The 26,917-nt window shown below is 41.4% G+C and overlaps 1 protein-coding gene across 1 annotated transcript; it reads right to left on the bottom strand.

Moving 5' to 3' along the window:
- Positions 1-1,084: 1,084 nt before the first annotated feature.
- On the bottom strand, positions 1,085-26,917 carry TBX19 (T-box transcription factor 19). The gene is made up of 8 exons (XM_007172475.2): positions 26,721-26,917; positions 19,492-19,756; positions 17,992-18,126; positions 14,653-14,714; positions 13,389-13,450; positions 7,004-7,195; positions 4,621-4,756; positions 1,085-1,603 (listed from the first exon to the last, which is right to left on the bottom strand). Exons 1-8 carry the CDS (start codon positions 26,915-26,917, stop codon positions 1,318-1,320), a joined length of 1,335 nt encoding a protein of 444 aa, XP_007172537.2. The 3' UTR covers positions 1,085-1,317.

The following is a 26,917-nucleotide window of genomic DNA, read 5'->3' as shown; positions in this document are numbered from 1 at the left end:
CAGGAGGTATGGAGTATGCCCAGGAATCTGTTTCTAACTGGTGTTCCAGGTGATCCCGGCACAGGGGATCCAAGGACCAGTGTTTGGGAATAACCGCTCTAGTCCACACCGACTCCTTATATCATCAGTCACTGAGAATGGGCTGCATCTCATGTGTAACACCGAGCATGTCCCCGGGCTCCCACTCTGACCTGCTGCCCTGTCCCGGGACACATGTCTCTGAGCTCTGCCCCCCAGTGAGCTCCACAACTGTCCATTTAGCACATGCACTTCACATCAACCAGTGTTTATTGGGCACCTACTATAGGCAAGGCACAGAACCAGATACTGCTTTGGGGAACAGAGACAAGAAGGCTGGGCCTCACCCTCGAGGGGCTCACAGTCTAGTGGGAGAGAGACACACGCACAGGTACTAAAAATACAAGGCAGAATGAGGTGAGCTCTAGAACAGAGGCAAAACCAGCGGGAGGTCAGGGAGCCCAGCAGATCAGACGCTTGATGCAGTGGGTGGTGCTCTGGCCAGTCCCTGGGAGATGGGCAGGATTCGTACAGGCAGGACTGAACAGAGAAGGATATTTCAGGTACAGGAGTAGGTATAGAGCTGGTAAAGTATACTGAATGTTCAAAAGACAGGGGCAGAATGTATGCCTTGACTGAAATATAGGATGCTAAAGGGAAAACAGGTAGCTAAAGATGGAAAAGTGGTCTGAGGGCAGATGGCAGAGGAGATCGACTCCAATCTGTAGGCAATGGTGAGCCATCGAAGGTTTCTAAGCCAGGGAGTGACATGATCTCATTTCCTCAATTCTCAATGCTGTAATATGTGATTAGCTCTATTTCTGTTAACTTCACTCCATGGACTTACACCCTTTCTTGGTCTCAGAGCAGAAGCTCCGTGGCCACACATCCTTTCAGGGCTGCACAAAGCTACAAAGCAGTGGCCTTAGGCTAAGTAAATTTTGAGCTCACTTAACAGCCTTGCACCAACCACCTCCACAGAACAAGAAGGACAGCCTTCTAGAATCACTTGACAGTAAGGGGCAGGGCACAAGGAAAATACTCAACGAACTTTTGTTGCCTAAGCATAGCGCGGATAAGTTGCAGAGAAAATGGGAGCACAAAAAAAAAAATGGTGGAGAGATGCAGGTGACAAAATCAGCATCATCCAAACTAAACCATCTCCCTGTAGGCTTCTGGTATAACCCCGTTCACTGGGTGGGGAGACTCTGCAGTCTGACTCACTGGGATTAGTAGGTGAGACTTCTAAGAGCTCTACACCTAGCAGGTTCTCTGCTGACACCTCTCCTAGGATCCCGCTTAACTATCCAGGGAGGAGGGAGAATGGCGCCCACCCCCACCCGGGCTACCACAGCCTGAGAAGGGACGCGAGGTCACTGCTGTCCAGGTAGACACAGCGATGCTGGTCAGCGAGGGCTCCCCCAGAACCTCCACACCAGCCGAAGCAGGTGCCTGGGTGGAGAGGGGCGAAGTCACAGCTGGATTACCCAGGAGAAACGCTCCCGGGGAGCCGGCATGCACCTCTGAGCCCGACCCGGAAGGGCCCCCGCCACCGTTGCTGATGGTCCACAGGCACGGGTAGGGGCTGCAGAGAAACAGAGAGAGAGAGAGAGAAAAAAAAAAAATGCTTGACGACACACCCAGGAAGGATTGCCACCTGACAAGCACGCACGCAGTGCTGAGAGGGGCACAGGTCTAGGAAGAGAGTATCTGACCATGGCGTTATTTCTAGCTCTGACACACACTGGCCCAGTTTCTGCAGAGAAGCAGCAAGATGTAGTAGAATAAGCATATGATTAGGTGTCCTGAGACCTGCATTTTGATGCTGGCCCTACCTCTAGCTGAACACGGCATTTTATTTCTCTAGGCCTCACTTGCCACCTGTGTAAATGGACAGGGGAGTGAAAGGAAGATATTTGGGCAGTATGATCTATGAGTAAGATCCCTCACTGACCAAGAGAGGTGATGTGACCTAATAGCCAGGACACATTGTTGTCAGAAAACCTAGGTGTGAATCCTTGCACTACCACTTATTAGCTCTGTGACTTTGATCAAATTATTTAATGTACGAGCCTCAGTTTCCTCATCCTCAAGATTTGGAGTGATACTTAGACATACCTTACAGATGTTGTTATGAGGATTAAATAAGAAAATGAGTATGTGATGTCTAACACATAGGACTCAGTAAATGATGGTTCTTATAATTAATTCTTCCATTCCAGGTTTCTACCTGTCAGCTCTGGTCCCTGGTAGAAAGGCTGGGGAGCTGTACCACTTTCTTGGACTTCTCTCATCCTATGTCACTGGTTCACAAACTTGACTGCACACTGGAATCACTTAGCAAATTAAAACAGAAAAAATACTGATGCCCGGGTTCTATCCCCCGAGATTCTGATCTAATTAGTCTAGCATGCGGTATCAGAAGTTTTTAAAGCTTTTCTGTTGACTGTAATGTGCAGCCAATTTTGCACCTTAACATAGAACCTAGATGAAAACGACTACAGTTGACACAGGCAGAATAACCTCCAGTGCTTTAGCCCTCACCATGTTCTGACTTTTCAGAGTCCCCACTTTGCCTGATACCGTATTGCTTGATAATAGGCTCATTACCTAATGTCAGTACTGAACACACTTGTTTTTCTCTAGCAAAACCTTTATAGCGTCAGCAATGGGTTAAACATGCCACTGATGAAGCCAGAGGTAGCAACGCCACCCTGCACTCTCTGCCGTAGTTCAGATACCACAGGCCTCACTGGACCATATGAAACCTGCAGAAACCCAGGCTTTGGGGTTTTGGTGTTTTTGTTTTTGTTTTTAGACAGCTCAGCTTGCTGGGATTCTGACCCCAATTCCCCAGTTTCCAGAAGAGACTCTTCTACAATTTCAGGCATCAGAGCCCCTTTCTGATGCCTCCTGGGCCAGTGGGAAAACCATGGGCTCTGAGTTACATTACTTACTGTATGACCTTCAGGCAGTTTTTAATGCCTCTGAGCTTTAGTTTCTCCAACAGGAAAATAGGAATTTTAATAGCAGCCTTATGGATGTCTTTGAATCCTATGAATGACTTACATAAAGGATCTAGTACAAAACTTGGCACATGGTTGTTTAATATCTTCAAGGACACTCTTTCCCTCACTTTCTACACAGCCCCAGTCAGTGCATTTCCCTGAGGTCCTCCAGTCAAGCACACTGTCCAATAGGCTAAATTTTTGAGTAGCCACATTTTAAAAAGAAAAAGAATGAAAAGAAAACAATGAACTTATTGTTAATAATATTTTATGTAACTGAGAATATTCAAAATATCATCATTTCCACATGCATTCAGTATTAAAAAATTGTTGAGATTTTTATTCTTTGTTTTGTACTAAGTCTTCAAAATTCTGTGTGTTACACTTAACAGCACATCTCAGTTTGGAACAGCTGCATTTCAAGGGTCCAGAGCCAGAGGCGGCTGGGGGCTGCTGCATTGAACAGTACAACACTAGACCCTCGGGGGCCCCAGCGACATTAACATCAAAATCAAGATCACAGTTTACAGCAACACCTGGGAGCTGGTTAAAAATGCAGAATCTCAGGCCTCAACCCAGACCTATTAATCAGACTGTACAGTTGAACAACATCCCAGGTGATTCTAATGCACATTAAAGTGTGAGAAGCACTGCTGTGGATCAAAGTTCTACCTTCCCCAAACTTTTTCTAGACCTGCAAGTCATAAGTCATCTACCATCTCCCCCCTCTGCCGCCAAAAAAAAGGATGGGACATCTTTTAATTTTGAATCCCTTTTTGGACCTTCTCAAAATTCTGCATACTTATATTGAACATAACAGCTGACATGTATATATTGATAGAATGTTACTGCTTACAACGCACTGTAATGCTTTTTCTAATTTTGGTGCTCACCATAACTCTACAGAGTAACTCACATTATTGCCATGTTACAGATAAGAAAGCTGAAGCTCAGTGAGGCTAAGAAAATTGCCCAAAGTCACAAAGTCAATAAGAAGTAAAACTGGGGCTCAAGCCCACATTTGTCAGACTCCAGGCCCCTTCCCTTTCCCCTCCACCATGCGGATTTCCAGTCAGAACTGAATGCAGGTCTCTGGTGTGAGAGTTATGCCATGGGTCCTACAAGCTACACTCAGCCCTATTGCCTGGGTTGAGGCCCGGACACCCAAAATTTGTCCCCCTGTTAGAATGAACAACTTGTAAGGATATGGACAATCAAGGGTCTTGAATTCTCAGTGTGTATTTACACTTTTCCCCTTCAGTTCCCCTATATTCAGTATCTATCTGCTACCACCACAGTTCACAGTATTTCTTCCTGGTTCGAGATAAATGATTCCAGGCCATAATATCTTTTCCCTTCTAAAAATAAAATACGAAAGCTACAAAGAAAAGAGTACATGACTGAGCATGTGCTTTCCCACCACCCTTCCTCCAGGGATGAAAGGTTGATCCTGTCGTTACTTTCACTTCCTAGTGGCTTAGAAGTCAGGACAATAGCTTAGGCCAAGCCACCCCAGGAAAAAGAATGAACTCGAGTCCCCAGTGCTAAAGTAAACCCTCAACACCAATGAGCAAGTTGCTGGTGTTGGTCTTACCTAGGCCCTGGATTGATTGGTCCGCTGGTGTGAGGTACAGACAGGATGCTGGCGTGGGGTGTGGAGGATAAGGAAGTCCAGCTGTCAGCTCCAGAGAAAACTTGCAGATTATTGCTGGAGCTTTCTATCAAATTCACTTTTGGGAAATAACAACAGTTCAATTGATGGAGCATGGAAAACATAAAGATGGTGACCAATGACATTATCCTAGGTCAAGATATAACCATGGCCTGTGCCACATGTGCCAACAGTTGTTAGTCCTTTCTGAAGGCCACAGAAAGGAGTGAGGCACTTAGGTTAATTCAGTGTCAGCCATATGTCACGTACCGTTCATCTTTTAATCTTCACAGCAATGACTTCTCATCTCCATTTTATAGATGAGGCTCAGATAGGTGGGAGGATTTGTCCTTTATGACACAGATCCAACTCATGTCACCACACTCGCCTCCCCTTTAACATGGGCCATGTCATCATCTCAAGACAAGCCTAAGGACCACCAGTGCCCCAGATGAGATTTCTGAGGACCAGGACCTATTTTCTCAGCAACCCCAAGGAGATTTAAACATCTCAAGAATAGTGCCTTCTGTCTTTGAATCGCCATTTGCATAAATAGTGCCTATACAATAGAGAGGAAGGAGGAAAAGAAGGAGGGGAGGAAGGAGGGGAAAAAGGAAAGAGAGGAAGAGGATTCCATGTATATCCCTGGCCACGTCACTCCTTTTCATGATGTGGCCCTTGCAACATCCTCAGCCTCAGCTCTTTCATCCACCACCTCGCCCCCCTCCCTCTACACTCTCTTCCCAAACTATTCCCCAGACAACCTAGGTTCTCTCCTCCTTCTGTGTCTTTGCTCATACCACTCTCTCACCTGGAATGCCCTTCACCTCTGCTTATGTCCCATGTCATCCCTCTTTCACCCCTGCCCACTCCCACCCCTGTCCTTTTCTATTTATTCTTCAAATCTCAACTTAAACGTTAAGCCCTCTGGGTAGATCTAGCTGCTCTTTTTCCTTCATTCCCATAGCACCTTGGCTTGTGTGTTCTATAGGATGTTTTTCAAACTTTAATGTGCATAGGAATCACCTGGGGATCTTGTTAAACTGAAGACTCTTTCAGAAGGAGAACCTGAGAGCCTACATTTCTAACAAGTTCCCAGGAGATGCTGCAGGTCCGAGGACCACATTAGAGCTCTCACTACATTGTATTAGGATTAATTATTTATGTATTCATGTAGCACTGAGCTCCTTCAGGGAAGAAACTAGACCTTAATCACCTTCCTAGCCCCACTGCCTAGAAGAGTGCCTGGTGCATAGCATTTGCTCAGAAGATGTGTTTTGTGTGCTGACCATGGGAAGGAACCAGAAAGTAGATGAGAACCCTGCTCAGTTTCTGATACATTAAGCTACATCTTCTCCCTTCGTGGCAGCAGCTGTCAAGGCTGCTGGGAGTAGCAGGCGATGGGGCTCAGGGACAGGTAGTTGGTGACCCACAAAGTCCTCTGCAGGTACAGAGCTCGGGGTGTCCCTGAGGCTGGAACCTTAACACTCTCCTCCATCTCCCATGCCATGAACTTTACCTATTTGTTTCATTTAGTGTCAGTCTCCCCATATGAGAATAGAATCTCTATGAGACGTAGGTATTAATCTATTTTGTTCATGGACAAAACCTGGCTCATAGTCAACCCTCAATAAATATTTCCTGCATGAACAACTGAATGAGAAATCAACCCTTGCTTTCATGTCTCCCTTCCTTCATACAGATCTAATAACCAGGCAAGATCTGGGCTTACACAAGGCCAAGGCAGACAAGGCAGCAGTCAATGAGGAAGAAAGTACACAAACAACAGCATCAGCTTAAAAAATAATCAGACTGCAAAAGTTATCAGGGTTGAGTTTGCATGCCTCCAAGTGAATCCGACCAAAGCAAGGATATAGAGTCATCCACCTTCCCAGAGACCTTCCTGATAGCTCTCCAGTATTCCCTGGACTGAGCCATACACTACAAATGTAGAAAAGAGCCATGTGAGGGCAATGAGCTGAGGGTCTCAGAGTCCCACGACTTAACTTGGCTTTTAGAGATGCAGCCTGAAACTGCTCAGTACACCAGCACCCTGGGAGGAGGACTTTCACAACCATTAGAAACTGGGTGTCTCCCAGTTTTTGTACTTACTTTAAATAATTAAAAAACACTAATAATGTTGTAACTATATAATCAACTATTAGTATATAAAATAAAAAATTAAAATATTAATATACAATATTACATATATTAGATGAAAGGGATTCTATCTTCAGATATTTCCCCCTTTCTAGCTGTTTATCCATTTCTCACCACCACCGCCCACACCCACACCCCCAAGGGTTTAATTAGCAGAGTCACACACCTGAGGGAGAATGGTTTCTGTGCATGTACGCAGAAGGGTAGGGAGCCTGCCGGTGGTGTCCTCGGAGGCCAGGATAGTGCTCACAGCCATGGTGGGTGTGGGGAGCAGACAGAGGCAAAGGAGTAGCATACTGGTAATTGGTGTTTCCTGCTGTGCATACTCCATCCGGATTGGAAAAGATCCAGCCTCCCACTAGAAGAGACAAGAGGAAGACACAGAGAATGACTCTGTGAACTTCCACACCAAAATCAGGTTACCAGCCACTTTGCATAGTTATGTTTCTGTGTGAATGACACAATGTCTTTCCATGTGGAGTTATATACCACCCCCGCCACTGCCACTCCCCTTCTATGTTAGCAGCAAAGTTGGCTTCTTTGGAAGTGGATGACGGGTCCTATCAAAGTTTGGAAAACCTCTTAAGAAATACTGTGGAATCACAGCTATATAAAATATTATTTGAATGTATAAGTTAATAGAAGTGCAAAAGTTAAGTTGCTTCTGACTTAATTGGATTAAATTAAAAGTCAGTCTAAGAAGGAGGTGTTAGATGTATATCCTACTCACTGATCTACAGCTACCGAATGTTTAATTTGGTTACCCAGAAAGAGTGAAGGCCTCTCTGTTTCTGCCCAGTGGGAAGGTATCTTTAGTTCTCACTCCAAGCATGAGGAGCCATGATCCCTCCCATCACCACCCCACAAAGAGGATTCTGAAAGCAAAAAGAGAGGGAGCTGGCTAGACAACTTGACAAGAATCTTGTGACACATTTTGGAAAACTGCAAAATATTTCACGGAGATGTGTTTGTGAATGACCATCTCAATTGATGCAGAAAAAGCATATGACAAAATTTAACACCCTATCATAATAAAAACACTCAACAAACAAAGAATACAAGGAAATTGCCTCAACATAATAAAGGCCATATAGGACAAGCCCACAGCTAACATCATACTCAATGGTAAAAACCTGAAAGCTTTTTCTCTAAGATCATGAACAGGACAAGAATATCCACTCTCACCACTTCCATTCAACATAGTACTGGAAGTCCTAGCTGAAGCAAATTGGAAAAAAGGAAAAGAAAGAAAGAAAAGGCATCCAAATTGGAAAGGAAGAATAAAATTATCTCTGTTCACAGATGGCACAGTCTTATATGTAGAAAACCCTAAATATTTCACAAAAAAAAAACTTTTGGAACTAATAAACAAATTCAGAAAAGTTGCAGGATACAAAATCAACACACAAAAATCAGTTGCATTTCTACACACTAACCATGAATGATCTGAAAAGTAAACTAAGAAAACAATTCCATTTAGAATAGCATCGAAAAGAGGAAAGTACTTTGGAATAAACTCTACCAAGGAGGCAAAAGACTTGTACACTGAAAACTACTAAACATTGATGAAAGAAATTAAAGAAGATACAAATAAATGGAAAGACATCCTATGTTCATGAATTGGAAGACTTAATATAATTAAAATGTTCATACTACCCAAAGCAATCTCTATCAAAATCCCAATGGTATTTTTGTCAGAAATGTAAAGCAATACTAAAATTCATATAGACTCTCAAAGAACTCCAAATAGCCAAAACAATCCTGAGAAATAAGAACAAAGCGGGAAGCCTCACACTTCCTGATTTCAAAACACATTACAAAGCTACAATACTCTAAATAGTATGATACTGGCATAAAGACATATAGACCAATGGAAGAATAGAGAGCCTAGAAATAAACCCCGCTTATATGGTCAAATAATTTTCAACAAGGGTGCCAAGATTACATGATGTGGAAAGGATAGTCTCTTCAGCAAATGGTGTTGGGAAAACCAGATATCCACATGCAAAAGAAAGAAGTTTAACTCTTATATTACACCATATAAAAAATTTTAACTTAACTTAAAACAAATAAATAAAAAAAGTAAGATCTATAAAACTCATAGAAGAAAACACAGGAGAAAACTTCATGAAATTGGATTTGGCAATGATATCTTGGATATGACACCAAAACACAGACAACAAAAGCAAAAATAGACAAATTATGTCAAACTTTAAAACTTCTGCACAGCAAAAGAAGCAATCAACAGAGTGAAAAGGAAATCTACAGAATGGAAGAAAATATTGGCAAACTATATATCTGATAAGGAATTAATGTCTAGAATACATAAAGAACTCCTACAACTCAGCTATAAAAACAACAACAAAAACCCCAATTAAAAATGAGAAAAGGACTTGAATAGACATTTCTCCAAAGATATACAAATGACCAATAAGTATATGAAAACATGTTCAACATCACTATTCATCAGTAAATGCAAGTCAAAACAAGATATCACATCATATTATTAAGATGGCCATTATCCAAAAACCAAAAAAACAAAATAGGAAACAACAAGTGTTGGTGAGAATGTGGAGAAATTAGAACCCTTGTGAACTGCTGGTGGGAATGCAGAATGGTGCAGCTGTCATGGAAAACACTGTGGAGTTTCCTTAAAAAATTAAAAACAGAAGTACTGAATGATCCACCAATCCCACTTCTGGGTATATATCCAATATAATTAAAGACACTTGCAAACCTATGTTCACTGCAGCATTATTCACAGTAGCCAAGAGGTAGAAGTAATCTAAATGACCAACAACAGATTATTGGATAAGCAAATTTGGTATATACATGCAAATAAATATTATTTCAGCCTTAAAAAAGAAGGAAATCCTGTCATATGATACAACATGGATGAGCCTTGAGGGACATTAGGCTGAGCAAAAGAAGCCAGTCACAAAAAAACAAATGTTGCATGATTCCTCTTACACTAGGTATCTAAAGGATATGCAAATAGAGATAGAAAGTAGAACAGTGGTAGCCAGAGGCTTTGTGGGGAGGGAGATGTGAAGAGATGTAGTTTGGTAAATATATGTAGTTTCAGTCATGCAGGAATGGGGGCGGGCAGCGGGCAGGTGGTTCTGGGAATCTGTTGCACTAAAATGTGCCTGTGGTTAACAATATTATACTGTACATGTGGAGATTGTTGTGAGGGTGCATTTTATGTCATGGTTTTTTGCCATAATAAAAAAAAATTTAGTGAACATTCTGAGTAGAAGGCTCTACTTCAAGTGAATTCATGGGAAAAGATTGAGATTTAGTAATACAGGCCCTGGAACAAGAAGCACATCCTTTCACCGACTAGCTCTCAACTGAGGGGCCCACAGATAAGGATTCAGACACACCAGGGATGTTCCTTAAGAATATTGACTAGGGATTGTCACCAGGGCTTCAGTAATATGGAAATGGAACTTTTATTAAAAACCATTTGCTTAATACTTTTTAAGTATAAGTAAGCAAATTGTACAGAATTCATATTACAAAATGTATGTCGGTCATTCTCAACAAATCCTTTTGTTATCTTCATTTTCTCATTTTTGTATAGACACGTGGCCCAAAGGTCCCAACCTGAATAACAGAATCAAGATTCAGGTGTCCAGTGACCAAAGCCAGGCAAGTGGTCCCACAGAACCAGACTTTTGCCCATGTAGTTTGCCACATATAAGGTATATACCTTAAGAAGCTTACTGAGAAGACTGCAACATATGAACGTTGAAAAGGTATGGTTCCACATGTGATCCTATCCTATACAAAAATGCTTTTTATTCCAGGTCACTTAAAAAGTGCTTTTTCTATGGATAAATTCCTAGATATGTACAATATCCCAAGACTGAATCAGGAAGAAATAGAAAATATGAACAAATTGATTACAAGTAATGAAATTGAATCAGTAATCAAAAAACTCCCAACAAACAAAAGTCCAGGAACAGACCACTTTACAGTTTAATTCTACCAAATATTTTTAAAAGTTAACACCTATCCTTCTCAACTATCCCAAAAGCTGAAGAGGAAGGAATGCTTCTGAACTCATTCTATGAGTCCAGCATCACCCTGATACCAAAACCAGACAAAAGCATCACAAACAAGAAAATTACAAAACAAAACAAAAAGGAAAAAACAACAAAAAAGAAAATTACAGGCCAATATCTCTGATGAACATAGATGTAAAAATGCTCCAAAAAATTAGCAAACTAAATTCAACAGTATATAAAAAGGATAATATACCATGATCAAGTAGGATTTATCCCAGAGATGCAAGGATGGTTTGATATCTGTAATTCAATCAATGTGATACACATTAATAAACTGAAAAATAAAAATCATATGATCCTCTGCATGGAGGCAAAAAAAAAAGCTTTTGACAAAATAAAACATCCATTTATGATAAAAACTTTTAACAAAGTGGGCATAGAGGGAACATACCTCAACATATTAAGACCATATATTGACAAGCCCACAGCTAACATCATACTCAATGATGAAAAGCTGAAAGCATTTTCTCTAAGATCAGGAACAAGACAAGTATGCCCACCCTTGCCACTTTTATTCACCATATTATTGTAAGTCCATAGCCACAGCAATCAGACCAGAAAAAGAAATAAAAGGAATCCAAATTTGAAAGGAAGAAGTAAAACTGTCACTGTTTGCAGATGATACTATATAATGAAAATTCTAAAGACACCACCAAAAAATTACTAGAACTGATAAATGAATTCAGTACAGTTGCTGGATACAAAAATAATATACTGAAATCTGTTATTTCTATACACTAACAATGAACTATCAGAAAGAGAAATAAAGAAAACAATCCCATTTATAATTGTATCAAAAAGAATAAAATATCTAGGAATAAATCTAACCGAGGAGGTAAAAGACCTGTAGTTGGATATTATAAGACATTGATGAAAGATAGTGAAGATAACACAAACAAATGGAAAGACACACCATGTTCATGGATTGAAGTAATTAATATTGTTAAAATGACCATGCAAGCCAAGGCAATCTACAGATTCAATGCAATCCCTGTCAAAATACCAAAGATAATTTTCACAGAACTAAAACAAATAATTCTAAAATTTGTATGGAAACAGAAAAGACTTTGAATAGCCAAAGCAATCTTGAGAAAGAAGAACAAAGCTGGAGGTATCATGCTCCCTGATTTCAAACTAAACTGCAAACCTACAATAATCAAAACAGTATGGTACTGGCACAAAAACAGACACATACATCAATGAAACAGAATAGAGAGCCCAGAAATAAACCTACACTTACATGATCAATTAATCTATGACAAAAGAGGCAAGAATATACATGCGGAAAAGAATGAAATCTTGCAACAAAGAAAAGAATGAAATCTTGCAACAACATGGATGGACCTAGAGGGTATTACGCTAAGTGAAATAAGTCAGATAAAAAAAGTTAAATACCATATGATTTCACTTACACGTGGAATCTATAAAACAAAAGAAATGAGCAAACATAACAAAGCAGAACAGACTCATAGATACAGAGAACAAACAGGTGGTTACCAGAGAAGAGGGGGGTGGGGAGGAAATAAATAGGTGAGGGAGATTAAGAGGTACAAACTTCCAGTCACAAATGAGTCATGAAGATGAAATGTACAGCATAAGGAATATAGTCAATAATATTGTAATAATTTTCTATGTTGACAGATGGTACTTAGACAAAAAAAAAAAAAAAAAGACTCCTGAGAAAAGTTTTTTTAAATGCTTTTCTGAAAGCTGCTTCTCTTTATGTGGCTATACTGCCACTTCTGCAATGAAAAATGCACTGAGGTTTAGGGGAAGGAGAGAGTAAGGAATACCATAGCTGGAAAACTGCAGAAGGAATCTTAGCAAGCCACTATCATCTAAATTAAAGAGTATCTCAGACACTGATGCCACTGACTTTGTGTTACTGTTGCAGGTTTAGAGGACCTGCTCCATCATGGGACCTTCTCTCTGATCTGAGACATGGAGAGGGCGGCAACCTGTCAGGAACATCCAACCTACCTGCAGAATCCCAGGTATATTATTCCACTAATACTGCAGCTTTCCAGTCAACAAATGCAGAAGCTTCCTCATATGCAAAGTGATGGCCTTCCTGAGGCATTGCAACAGTGACCAACTCAAAAACTAGCAAGTACTACGAACAAGGGAAATCCAAAACAGAGAGGCGAAAGCGGGGATGTAAGGGTAGGAGGTACACGTAGAATGCACTTTTATGAGCTCTTTAGCCTCACTGACACAAAAGTGATAGTCTAAGAAATTTACTATTTCCATTCTTCTCTCCTGCCTAGGATTTGAGTAAGCCCCCCAGGAGCACTGGTTCTCTCTGGGAATTCTTGCAAGGGAATATACTTGTCTTGAGTGGAAGAAATAACCTGTTGGGTCTTGATAGAAGATTTGGGACAAGGCTGAAGCAGTCATGACAGGTAAAAAGTCTGAGTGTGGTGGAGAGGCTCCTTGTGTAGCCCCAGGCCCCTCCCACCCAGTGTTCACCCAACTCACAGTGAGAATAGGCCACATGCTGGCTCTCAGACATAGCTTCCGGAACATCTTTGAGGTGGTTCCTGAAAGAGCAATGAGAGCGCACCATGGTTGTCCAGCTTATTATACAAGTCTTGTATCAAGTACACCCAAGATTCTCTTTGGAGAGCAATACATTTCTTGGAATAAGAAAATCAAACAGCTTTTTTTCCCTCAAAGCTATTATCTTTCCCACAATATCCTTCTCCTACTTTATCTACTTGTGCAATTGCTATTTGAATTGCAATTTTATAGTCACTCCAGTTTACCTTATTTACACCTATCCCTATTTAGCTTGATCTTACTGATTTGTGGTCAGTGCTCCTGCTGACAAAATTCAAGCAACAATAACAATAGCTAAGATTTGCATAGGACTTCAGGGCACAATCACATCTGTGATATGCTAGATCCACCAAGGATCCTGTGAGAGAGTATTACTAGGCCCATTTCGCAGATTTAAAAAATGGGTCCCAGAAAAGTAAACGGACTTATGCAAGCCAGGAAATGGCAAAGCCAGGACTCAAAGCTAGGATCTCTCACTCAAAGTCCTAAATTTTTTTTTATTATACTACTTTTCTTATCTGAAAAAGTTATTTCTTCTACATCATCAAAATTAAATCAAGTATTGACAGGACAGACCCCTGTGACACATCACTGTAAATATCTGTCTATTAATTTAGAGCCTTTAAGATGAAAAGGAAAAATTAGACAGTTATAGGAGTTAGTGTAAAGATTTGAAACAGACAATAAAATCTGAACACTTCAAAGGAAATCATTCACACCTCCAAAAGTCTCTGACTTCTCTTCTCTCAGACCTGAAAGACATGAGCCTCTCACCTTTATGAATAACTCATGAATTACTCACCTTTCCTAGGTGAAATCTAGTTTAAAAAAAAAAAACTTATTGAAATTATATTATTCAGATAATTGTAGGAAGGACAGAGTAAATTATTAAAAATTTAAATCACTTATTTTTTTTTAATGGGATTGTACTACTTTTAAGAATCTGTAGTAAAATAGGGCTAATAAAACATGGCCAGCTCTGGGATCTCCTGGACCCATATTATAAGGGACACGTAATTATGAGTTTGTTCTATTTTGCTGATTTTGTTGGACATTGAATTGAATATTAAAAACATGCTTCCATCAAAGGTAATGCAAGTGCTACTAGTTAGTTCCTTTCAAGATGATTATAAATTTCACATTTGCAGAAATCATAAGATTTCACTGAAATTTCTCTACTCACCTTTCCTTAGCATCCAAGAAGGCTTTGGCAAAAGGGTTGTACTTGATTTTGAGAGCTGTTATCTTGTGTTTACAAAGACAAGAAGTGTTAGTGAAAGTAGAACATGCATGGGCAGACAGAACCCTTTATCTTCACCTGTGAATTTCTGTAAAATCAGAATAATTCTCCTTTCTCTTTTTTTCTCCCTCTCCATGTTTCTTTGCTTACTTCTGCACAAAATCACTATTGCACTGTCCAACAAGAAACACTTTCTTGTCACATGTGGTAAAAATGGCAAATATAGTATAAAGTGAGCAAAGAAAGGACAAAGCATTAGAAATGCACAAGCCTGATGTGCCGAACCCAGCATTCATTCCATTACTCATTCATTCTTTTCAACAACAATTGAACACCTACCATCTGTCAGTTAGTTTTCCAGTCACTGAGACACAGAGGAGAGTTATACAGGTGAGAACCTGCCTCTAGAGTCTTGAGTACAGACTAGCACAACTCCCTAACTCTTAAATAATCACTTACCCTTTGGACCATGTTAACACAAAAAACAAACTATCACTTCCAACCACTGTCACTCTTTATCCCCCCTGGCCTTAGCCTGCTTCATTTTTCTTCAGAGCCATCGGACTAAATATATATATATATATATATATATATGTTTGGTTTTCATCTCTCCCCACTGGGATTTAAGTGCCTTGAGGACAGTGCAGTATTACCAGCATGTAGTAATACTCAACAAATATTTGCTGAATAAAGGAAGATTTTGGCTCCCTTATCCATCCCGGTGGCCACTCTCCTCTCAGGGTGCATCTACATCGAATTGGCAGGGACACATCATCAGGAGACGGAGGCTCTGAGGTTAGATTTTCCTGAGCTTGATTCCCCTGAGGCATGTTCAAGACCAGAATTACAGCATCAGGCTAGTAGCTTGCTGGAGGTGTGGCCTTAGCCCTGCTTGTAGTTCAGAGGGAACTGTCCAGCCCATGTCCAGGAAAAGCTTCTGAGCACTTACCCAGAGGGCAACCAGACGACAGGTTCCACCAGCCACACACTAAGAGAGCAGGCAGCATGTAAGTGGATAAGGGGCATTGCCCGGAGACCAGAGGAGGCCAGGATGTGGTCCCCAACTCCTCCCTACTTTCCAAAATCTCAAAAGCCCACCCTCCCCTCATAGACCCAGACTCCATCCTACAGAGAGTAGCAGAGGAGGGAGGGCCATCTGACGAACAAAGTGGTTCAGCCTATAAAAACTGAGCACTACTTGAGGGCCTATTTAAATTATCAGATATTTAGTTAATTTCTCTCCCACTGACCTGCTAGAGGGGCTCAGCCAAGAGGCCAGATTACCTATAGAAGAGAAATTACATTTCCCTGCACATCTGTGGTGTGAGTTAAATCTGCAACTAATTTCACCTGTAGGCACTAAGGCAGCAGTTTCCAAACCTGTATGATCATCAGAATCCTTTAAGGAGACTCTTAAAACTACAGATTCTGGGCACCATCACTGGAGATTCTGACTCAGTTGGCTGGGTGGGATCCCAAAAATCTTTTAAAGCTTCCAAATAAAGAAATGCAAATTAAAGCAACAATAAGATACCATTTTTTTCTGCCCTATCGAATTATCAAAGCTGAAAAGGTAGGTAATCACAAATGTTGAGAATGGTGTGGGGATTGTAAATGGATATGCCCTTTGGAGGGAGGTGATGGGGCTTTGTCTATCACAGTTCTAAACACACACTCTCCTCAACAGAACAATTCCATTTCTGGGTGCTTAATATTCTCTGCAGTATTATTCATCATAGCAAATAAAACAACTGGAAAGACCTAAATGTCCATTGGTGGGGAACTGATTGCCTGAAATATGGTATATCCTTTGCAGGCATTTCAGAAAAGGAGATAAGCCTAAATCTAATTACATAGAAAGATATTCATAATACACTGTTAAATACGGGGAGAAAAGTAATTGCAGAGTAATAGGAACATGAACCAATTTGTGTGAGGAAATCTATACACTCATATATATTTATAAATGCACAGAATATGTGTGGGGGAAAAAAACCACACTCTAAGCTATTATTTGTAGTGCCCCGAGGGAGATGGATTGATAAAGCAGGAAGGAAAGAGTACATTTTTACCTTTTATTTTTTTATTTCATTGTACATACTTCTGTACTATTTGTTTATCATGTGGGGCTTTTTTTAATAAACATGTATTACCATTAAAAAAATTTTTTAGGGGCGGGGGAGGGATGGACTGGGAGTTTGGGGTTAGATGCAAACTATTACATTTGGAATGGATAAACAACAAGGTCCTACTGTATAGCACAGGAAACTATGTTCAATAGGCTGAGATAAACCATAATGGAAAAGAATACAAAAAAGAATGTATATGTATAACTGAATCACTTTGCTGTACAGCAGAAATTAACAACATTGTAAATCAACTATACTCCAGTAAAAAAATTTTTTAAGCTTAATCAAAAAGAATCCAACCCATCAGGTGTCCTGGTGACCAGCAGGCCTGGAAACTCCGAAAGTATGTGGATGGACCAAAAATTCCTGCTCAGAGTTCACGGAGACCAGATTCTGGCTACTCTGCTCTAACCACCCAAGTGGCTCAAGCTAAGCAGGAAAAGACCTATGTGTGCCCCAGAAAAGCTAACAAGTGGGACAGATAGCATAACACAAACCCAAAGAAGGTGCGCGATTGGATCAATTCCCACAGACTTGCTTTAAACTAGGAGAGACACACAGCTCTTTGTAGGCCAAGGGCCTGGAGAAAAAGACTTCCGCGTTTCTGCTAATTGTATTACAATGCACAGCCGTGCCTTATTGGCACCAGGAGAAGAAGCACTGGCGAGCCTTTGGCAAACAAGGAGGAGGGTGTGGAAAGCGACTGCCGCACTGTTTAACTTCACCTCTGCCGAGTGTATCTGAGTCCTGGAAAACCTACCTTTCATCCAAGCTTGGTCGTGGCAATAAAAGCACCACCACCCAGTCCTACCACATCCTCCCAGGTGACATCTACACACACACACACACACACACACACACACACACACACACACACACTCACACACACTCACACACACTCACTCACACACACACTCACACACACACACACTCACACACACACTCACACACACACACTCACACTCACACACACACACACTCACACTCACTCACACTCACACACACTCACACTCACACACTCACACACACACTCACACACACTCACACACTCACACACACACTCGCACACACACTCACACACACTCACACACACACTCACACACACACTCACACACACTCACACACACACACTCACACACACACACTCACTCACCTCCTCGTTCTGATAGGCAGTCACAGCTATGAACTGGGTTTCAGGGAAGGAGCAGTTCATCACCATTCGATGGGCACCTCCAACACGTACTATGTGAACCTGGGGTTCATATTTATGCAGAGAATTCAACATTATCTGTTGAGGTAGAAGGAGAGAGAGGACATGCAAAGCCTGGGGCATCACAAGTGACAGATGACCCAGCGCCTTTGGTTAGTCCCAAGCTCAGCACCTACCTACCTCGGTTAAGGCTACACACACCGAATCCCCGGTCGCCTGAGCTGCCTCCACCTCTCTGAGAAATTATTGAGGGGATATTTTTTAGAAGCTCTTAGGGAGCCTAACTTTGGAGCTGCTTATAGGAGGGTGAGGGGTGGGTTGGTCTAAAGGGTGTTCAGTTTTCTGCCAGAATCCTGGCTTCCTTTTTTTTCTCTCCTATTTTCAGCACAATGATGTGGATTTTGCTCTGTTAAAACATACTGTTCTTCTTCCTATAAAGAATCCTCATATCTCAAAATCCTGACAAGGGCTGCGTTACCTAAAGTGTAATGACAGCTGACATCTGCTGGCTATGTAAAATCCACTCTTAGTGATTCAAACCAGAGGTTTATTGAAAATCTCATGTTGTGAAATCTGGGAGGGAATAATAGTTTACTTTTCAATTTCCTGTTTTAATAAATAACTGGAACCTTCTGAATATTGCAAAGACTTAGGTGGATGACTTCCGCTCTTAAAACAAGAACCCCTATGTCCCAGCTAGGTCAGCACAGAGATCAGAGAAGGGGTGAAAAGTCTGAGGGCTAAGAGGCTGACCAAAGGGAAATCTGGGGGAACAAGACCTCTTCCTACCAGCTGTGTCTCTAATCCCCCAAAACAGTCTACATTTTATAAACCAAATAACAACCTTGCACAGTACACTAGTGTTCACAATCCTACCAGAGAAAACAAAAGAGTAAAAAGCCTCAAAATCTTGTTTACTCTAATTGGAGACCTTAAAAAAACCTTCCTTATTTAAGGTTTGTTTGGATATTTTTTTCTGAAAATCCAAAGCTGATTCAATATTCTATTGATAATTATCATAATGCCCAAGTGGAGGGAGCAATTATTTCATTTAGGAGCAGCTTTTTATTAAGGTAGTTGTCTATTGCCAACATGCCACTTACACCAAAAAGAGGGGAGAGGGAATAACAAAACCCTGGTACCCACAAATATCTCCCTCCTCCCCAGCTGGGTAAAAAGCACCACACACAAGACAAAACTCTGAAAGGCCCCCGATGATTAAGTAAACTACTGCGCTCTCTCACTCTCTCTTAACATCAGGAAGTCCATTAAAAACTGAAAGCACCAATTAAGAGTTGTTTATTCCTGTTCACATTTGGACTCCGGGGAATAATTGGCTTCCGTGAGAGAAGAGGTCGGTGAGGACCCCCTAATTGCCTAAATGCACCCTTGATATTTCTTGATTGGTGTTGTGCGGTTAGGGTGGCCGGGCGACAGTCGTACCTGCCCACCTCCATTGAGCTTGTTGGTCAGCTTCACTTTGCTGAAGGAGATGGGCGCCTTCATCCAGTGGGCCCCGAAGTTGGGGGAGTCCGGGTGGATGTAGACGCAGCTGTGGCTGGAGACCTCTGGTTTGCCCGCGGGCACCCATTCCCCATTGACGTACTTCCAGCGGTGACTGTCCGTTGGGACAAAGTCCAGCAGGAGCGAGTACATGGCATTGGGGTCCAGCCCCGTGACGCTAATCTTTAGGACTGGGAACATCCGTCTAAAAGAAAAGGCAGAAACTGAGCCACAGGAAGGATGTTAGAGCGTTAGGGACATCGTCCTGCTTGTCCAGCCCTCTCTCCACTCAGAGGAGACCTTCCATTTTCTGCCCCAGGGGTGCAGAAAGTGCCCCAGGGGAGGCCAAATAAAGAGGGGCCAGGCCAGCGGCCCCAAGTCCAGCTGAGCCTCTTTTTACCAATGTATTTTATATCGGGGTTTTACTTTTAAATGTTGTGCTCCATTTTAAAGTCTGAAAACCACTGATCTAGTCATTTGACTAGAATGAAGTACCTCCTGAAGCTTAAGGTATATAGTCAGATGCCAGGTTCTCACAGAGCTTCCTTCAGAGGTTTCCTCCCAGCCTACGTCAGATTCTCATGCTAATGACACAAAGCAGCCCTTCTCCATCTCACAAAGAACACCAGTTCTGAATAATAGTAATAGTGTTATAGGGAAAACATGGTTTTGTGGTAAAGTGAGTGAAGGGAACGCTTGACTATACCAATTTAGACCACTTTCCTGCAGGACTTGTCAGAGGCTTTAATGTACAAGTGAGCACCGTGAACCTTTGGAAAGGAGGTGAGGGGTTGTGCACACTCTGCATTTATGTACCAGTGCTACCTTCTTCTCACCGATCATCTTGTGGGAATTTGCATTCAAGAAATACACTTTCAGACACGCTGATCTGGATTTGCTGGTCCTTCTCCCACCCTCTAGGGCAACACCAGCAAGCTTACTCTCACAAATATTTGGAGAAGCTATCTCACCTGGCTTCTGATTCTCTTTAGTTTCCTTTCCCTTCACCAAACTTTCAACTTAGAAAGCAACTTAGCTCCAATCTCCTCAAAAGACCTAGTTTCCAGACAGACCCTCACCACCACGCAATTGCCCCAGAGGCTGTCTTATTTGTCAATACATCTTTTAAAATCTGAATTCCCAAGTTGAGAAGCTAACAATCTAGGGTCTAGACATGTGCTACTCAGAGTGGTCCATGAATCAGCAGCATCAGTATCAGCTGGAAATTTATCAGAAATGCAGACCCTCGGGTAGTGCTCCAGACCTACTCAGACAGAATCTGTGCTTTTACAAAATCCCCAGGTGAGTCATTGGAACATTAGAGCTTAAAATGTACTGGTCTAGGGAATCTTTAGCTTTTAAGACAATAACTAAGGAGATATCCAAGGGAATACGGGGGAGTCACTCTGAGGATTTGTGCTTCTGGTGAGGCTGGGAGGAGAATGAAAAGGGGGAAACTGGAATGTGTCCACTGCTAAGAGGAGGGGCTGCCAGGAGCGGAAGTGTCAAAAGCAGAATGGGCACAGATGAGGAACTGGAGGGTCACGAAGAGCACCTCCTGTGTCCAGAGGTGCCTGGTTTTGAGGTGAGGGGAATTGGGACATATGTTAAGTGCAATGGGAATTGGTACATATGTTAAGTGAAGAAACTGACCAACAGATGACAAGGGATGGATCTAGAGATGGACTCGAGCCCTCCAGGCTTCTCAGTCTCCTGAGTTCAACTTACATGGGCTCCCTGAGCTCTCTGGACAAAAAGGATTTTTTTCCCTTTGGTTCGCCCACCTCATCAATACTTCCTTTCCGACTCCTTTGCTGGTTCCTCTTCCAACTCAGTCCTCCAGTTGTGGATGCGTAATGGGGATCTGTTTACAGCACCCCCTCTTTTCTAAATGTCCTACCTTAGAGACCACTTCTAATCTCATGGCAGAATACAAAGAGCCTGGAGGATTTTATACCAACCTAGTTTCATACCCCCGGTATGGCGCTTAGCAAGCATTTAATAGATAGTGCCTTTGAGTACTAGAGGGTGGGTGACTGAGATAATGAAATTGAAACTTGATGAGTTTAAGTAAACTAGCTTAAGTCCATATATTCAGGAAGGGTGGGAGTTGAAACCAAACAAACTGAACCAGAACCTACCCTTGAAATCATTCTTCACACTCACTAGGATGGCTATAATAAAAAAGGTGAACAACAGCAAGCATAGGTAAGGATGTGGAGAAATTGGAACCCTCATACATTGCTGGTGGGAATATAAAATTGTCCAGCCACTTTGGAAAAAAGTCTTGCAGTTTCCTCTGTTAAAATACAGAGTTGCCATATGATCCAGCAATTCCATTCCTAGGTGTATATGCAAGAGAAATGAAAACATACACCCATAAAAAGTTGTATACAGACAGTCATAGCAGCATTATTCATTACAGTCAAAAAATGGAAACACACGTGTCCATTGATGAGTGAATAAATAAAACGAGGTATATTTATACAATGAAATGTAGTTTGTCAATAAAAATGCTATAACATGGATGAACCTTAAAGACATTATGCTATACTTTAAATTGGTGAATTGTATGGTATATAAATTATCACAATAAAGCTGTTAACAAAAGAAAAGTAAAGAAGTAAAGAAGCCATGGTGTCCTGGCTCTTAGAAGGACACATCCAAAACATGGTAGAACCATTTGTTGCTTTATTCTCTAGTACCAAGGATTTTATTATTTTTATTTTTTATCACAACGCAAATGAACTAAGAGATGCTATGTATTTTTATCTCCATTATGCCAATGAGGAGTAAATAAAAGTCAGTCAACCAGCCAAAAGTCTTGTAACTGGCAATGGAACTCACCCTGCCTCTAAGCCAAGTTCAGGTCCTCCTGCCTCCCCGCTGCCTCTTTCTCTGGCCTCACAAGGACCAGGATGTGTTATCTATTTACTTATGGGCAGCACTCATGACCAGGCTATGCTTTCAGGGATAAACTGCACTTCTTATCAATTTGATCTTTTTTCCCTTTTCTTCCCAAGGTGTGGCTAACCACAGAGATGGCCAAGAGTCTTTGAGAAGCTGAGAAATATGTAAATCAGACCTCATATCAGAGAGAGAGAGAGAGAAGCAAATGTGGCAGGGCATATAAGCACTCCCCAAAACCAGGCTTGAGGGGCTTCCCTGGTGGCACAGTGGTTGGGAGTCTGCCTGCTAGTGCAGGGGACGTGGGTTCGAGCCCTGGTCTGGGAGGATCCCACGTGCCGCGGAGCAACTGGGCCTGTGGGCCACAGCTGCTGGGCCTGTGCGTCTGGAGCCTGTGCTCCGCAACAGGAGAGGCCACGATAGTGAGAGGCCCACGCGCCGCGATGGGGAGTGGCCCCCGCTTGCCGCAACTGGGGAGGGCCCTAGCACAGAGACGAAGACCCAACATAGCAATCAATCAATCAATCAATCAATCAATAAATCTTTAAAAAAAAAAAAAAAAACCAGGCTTGAGGAACCACACATGCTTAGGCTTGGCCGGTGAACTCTGTGTTGCTTTGCTGTGAGGTTAGTTTTCAGTTTTTATTTCTCTAACAGAGGATCTTGAGAGCCAGCACTGCTGGAGAAGGCTCTGAGGAGTGAGGTCTGTGGGAAGGAAGGAAGAGGGCAGAGATAAAGCAGATTTTCTAGGTGGGAAAAAACAGCAGAGATGGCTAAAGGCAAAATTCAGGAAGTTTCACTTGTAAACTCCTTCTTCCATTTCCCCACAGAACTATAATAATCCTGAAACACTCATGAGAGCTTTTGGAGTGCGCATGCTTGTGTACACATGGGACATGGATGTTGAGGCTTATAGGAAGAGCAGCGAGAAACCAAAGTAGCCTGGTTAGAGGCAGATCACACAAATACATATAATCCTCCTAAACTGCAAATGTAAACTTCAGAGAAAAATATCCATGGACTACAGGGACATGGAAAATTATTTCCTGATGTGCAACCTTGGTTTTCTCTCCTCTTGCAACTCCATCCCTGGAAACTATGAACATTAGCTCACTGCACCAACATCACTTAATCACTGGCAAGTTCAACTTAATGATTCTAGCATTTATTTTATGATAGCAAATGGATACACCAATTATATCAGAAATCCTTCCAATTTCTTAAAATCTCCTCAAGGCAAGTTTAATCCAAGTGAAATCAAATTATTTAACTGCATGGAAATACACATGAAATATAGCTTTTTCCCCTAAGGTGAAGATGTTACCGTAGAGAAAACAAAAGGTGCAAGAGATTTCACTTACTTGCCACTGAAAGCTGAAATAAATTTTTTTCTGCAACCTAACATATAAGTTCCTAGCTTAAAGGATGGAGATGAAAGGAAGTACTTACAAGCTGGATGCACTAGTGGTGATTCAAATGAGCTCTAGGGGAGTATTATAATTGTTATTGTTAGGTCTGAAACAGTATTGAATATGAATAAGTGAGCATTTTAAATAAAAAAGAAGGGAAGAAAAAAGAAAGAGGAAAGGGAAAAGAAATAGTAAAACGGGGAGGTGGGAGGGAGGGACAGGAGCGGGAGGAACGAAGAACCATCATCCCAGTTTCTGGGGATAATTCAATGATTTTCAGGGAAAATCTCTGTTTACTACTTCTGATCAATGTCAGAAGCAAGCCTCCTATTTATACACATAAGTAAGTCTCCATTTGAAAATGACTCTTTTAATTCATCAGCCCATCTTATGCTATTTTAAAATTTGCTATTACACAGAACAATTACACTCAAGTGTGCAAGAGCTATCTGATTACCCTCACTGAGGCTTTAGAAAAGTCAGAAAGTCAACTGCCTGCAGGGGCAGGCGAGTAACGCAAATGAAAAGGGCATAGGACTGGGTATTAACAACCAGGAATGTTTTTCTCCCCAGAGAAGGGCCACAAATCCATCTGCCTCAGGCTCAGGAGTTCGTGTGAAAGGCAGGTATGCTGCATCTAGAGTAGACATTCTACAGCCAGAGGAAAATGGGTAAAACGGAGAGATACAGGAATAGATGGTGAGGAGAAAAAAAGCGGGGGGAAGAGATGAAGACGAGAGTAAAGAAGACAATGAAACAAAAAAGATGTGTCTATATCCAGAGCAGGAAAGTGTTGTTAACAATTTATTCTGAGAAACTAAGAGATTGAGAGTAATTCCAGACCACACTCATCCATTATCAACCACATCAGTTTCTTAGAGATTTGTCTTCCCTTCTTTATCTGAAGTACAAAGGGAACTTTCTATCTCCTGGCAAACTCTTGACGCTAAGGGGTTCAGAGACCCTAAGAAAAGATTCAGTTCACAAAGGAGGTGAAATGTCAGCAGGACCTCCACAGAAAATAAGAATAACCACGTTGACCGTACTTAGACTCTACAAAGAATAATTTTCACATAGTTAATGACTTTAAACAGGTGAAGACTTTTCAGTTTTAAATATGGAGAAAAAATTATATAGGTGCAAAAAGGCAAGAAAAAGCTCTTCTGAAATTATAAAAGTACATACCAATATGACATATTATTAAATTGAATTTTATAATGGTTTTAGAAACTTTTATTTATTCCTCATTGAAATAGATGAACTATATTTTTTCTTGACGGTTGTTACTTATTTTACTTCCATATATGACTGCTTTGACAGCCAAACAGATAGTATGAGGCTAAGTATTAGTATAACTACAGAGAATAATGAACAGAAAGTTCTACCTGTCATCAGACATCATAAAATTTTTACCATTGTGTCATCACTCATCTTTGAAAGGGAAGAAAGTAAATCCAATTAGGAATTGGAGATGATTCTTTGAAATTAAAAACATGTTTTCTACTTCTTTCTACCAAAAATAACGTGTCAATACAGATCAAGAGTAGGAACAGGTGTAATTATTACAAATATTAAAAATAATAAATCCTATATATGAAATAAATATGGGACCCATTTAGAGAGAGAAAATAGAAGCATCAAGCAAGGTTGATATTCCTGTTACTATTAATAATCACAATTTATTGAAACGCCCTTATTTCTGGAACACGTTTTACTTACCAAGCACTTTAATGTCACACAACAACATTCAAGTTCATAATTTTCCAGATAGATGGGAATGGTTCATTCTCTATACCGTGCATTTTATGCAGAAATGGAAAAGTGAGACATCAGGAATGGAAGCATTTTTCACAAGGACAAAAGCCTGCCAGAAGTTCAACTAGCTTGGACTTTTCTGTCATTGGAGAACAGAATTTCTCTCAAGGGTCACAATCAAAGTTCTGCTGAAACTAACCATATTGAAAATGCCTTTCGACGTTTTGTACTTTTGTGACCATGTGAACAGAATGATCAGTGTCAACTGAACGTTGGGAACTGCTTGGCCAAGCTGGGAGCACTGAGATCTTCTTTCTAAATATTTTTATCTCCTCTACTAAACAGAAGCTCCTAATATTACCTAGACGTCACTTGGCAAGGCTAGATTTAATAGAACCCAAGAAATGCCAACAGAGATCCATTTCAGTTAATCCCTAATTTGTTGCAATGAAAAAAAAAAAGGAAAGCATCTTCTCTTTTCTCAGGTCAGTATATTATGGTTTCATTAACTATTACTGCAACAGCTCTCACATCGTCATAAACACACACAATCTCAAATGAACACTCACCACAAACACACAGGAAGAAGCAGAGGCAGTGATAGGCAGTGAGATTAAATTTGCCTTTTGCCTCTGAATCTTCAACTAGTCAGAAATGTCTGGCAAGTTCACTACACTTCAGAGGAAACCATCCAGCTTCCAAATAAAGTTGCCTTTTACCTTATCTGAACAGAGTTGGGGCTCAAAGAATAATAATCTGCTCCAGGATAAACAGTCAGTCAAAAATTAACATTATTTTCTGACATTTGAGTGCATTTCCCAAACCCATGGGACATGCCCCCCTTTATATTAAATTCCCAGAATTTCTTCATTTAAAATGCACGCAGGACAGGTGTCTTCACCCTCCACTTCTCTGATGATCTCAGAGAAATTAATTAAGTTGGCTGGGGGAAAGCCGTGGGAGACTGTCCTTCTCGGGAGCATGTTTAATCAGACCCCGCTGCCTCTGAGTTAAGAGCGGCAGCCTCTGCAATATTCAAGGGGCTTCGCTTCCCTTGCCAAGCCCCGCCAGCCCAAGCAGGGCCGTAGATAAACTCACCTGCCGTTCTTGGTCACGATCATTTCATTAGTGACTTCCTTGAACCTCTGCCAGAGAGGGGCATCCTCCAGAATGATCTGAAGTTGCTTCTCCGTAGGGTCGCCTTTTTCCCTCCCTGCCTGAAGCTCACTTTCCACGACATTGAGCAGGCGAGAGACAGTGCCATCGCTGGTCTTCTGTGTGCCCAGCTCACTCAT

Source organism: Balaenoptera acutorostrata, chromosome 1 (genome assembly GCF_949987535.1).
Source record: "Balaenoptera acutorostrata chromosome 1, mBalAcu1.1, whole genome shotgun sequence".
Lineage (NCBI taxonomy): Eukaryota > Metazoa > Chordata > Mammalia > Artiodactyla > Balaenopteridae > Balaenoptera > Balaenoptera acutorostrata.
This window is presented reverse-complemented; position numbering and strand designations above follow the sequence as displayed.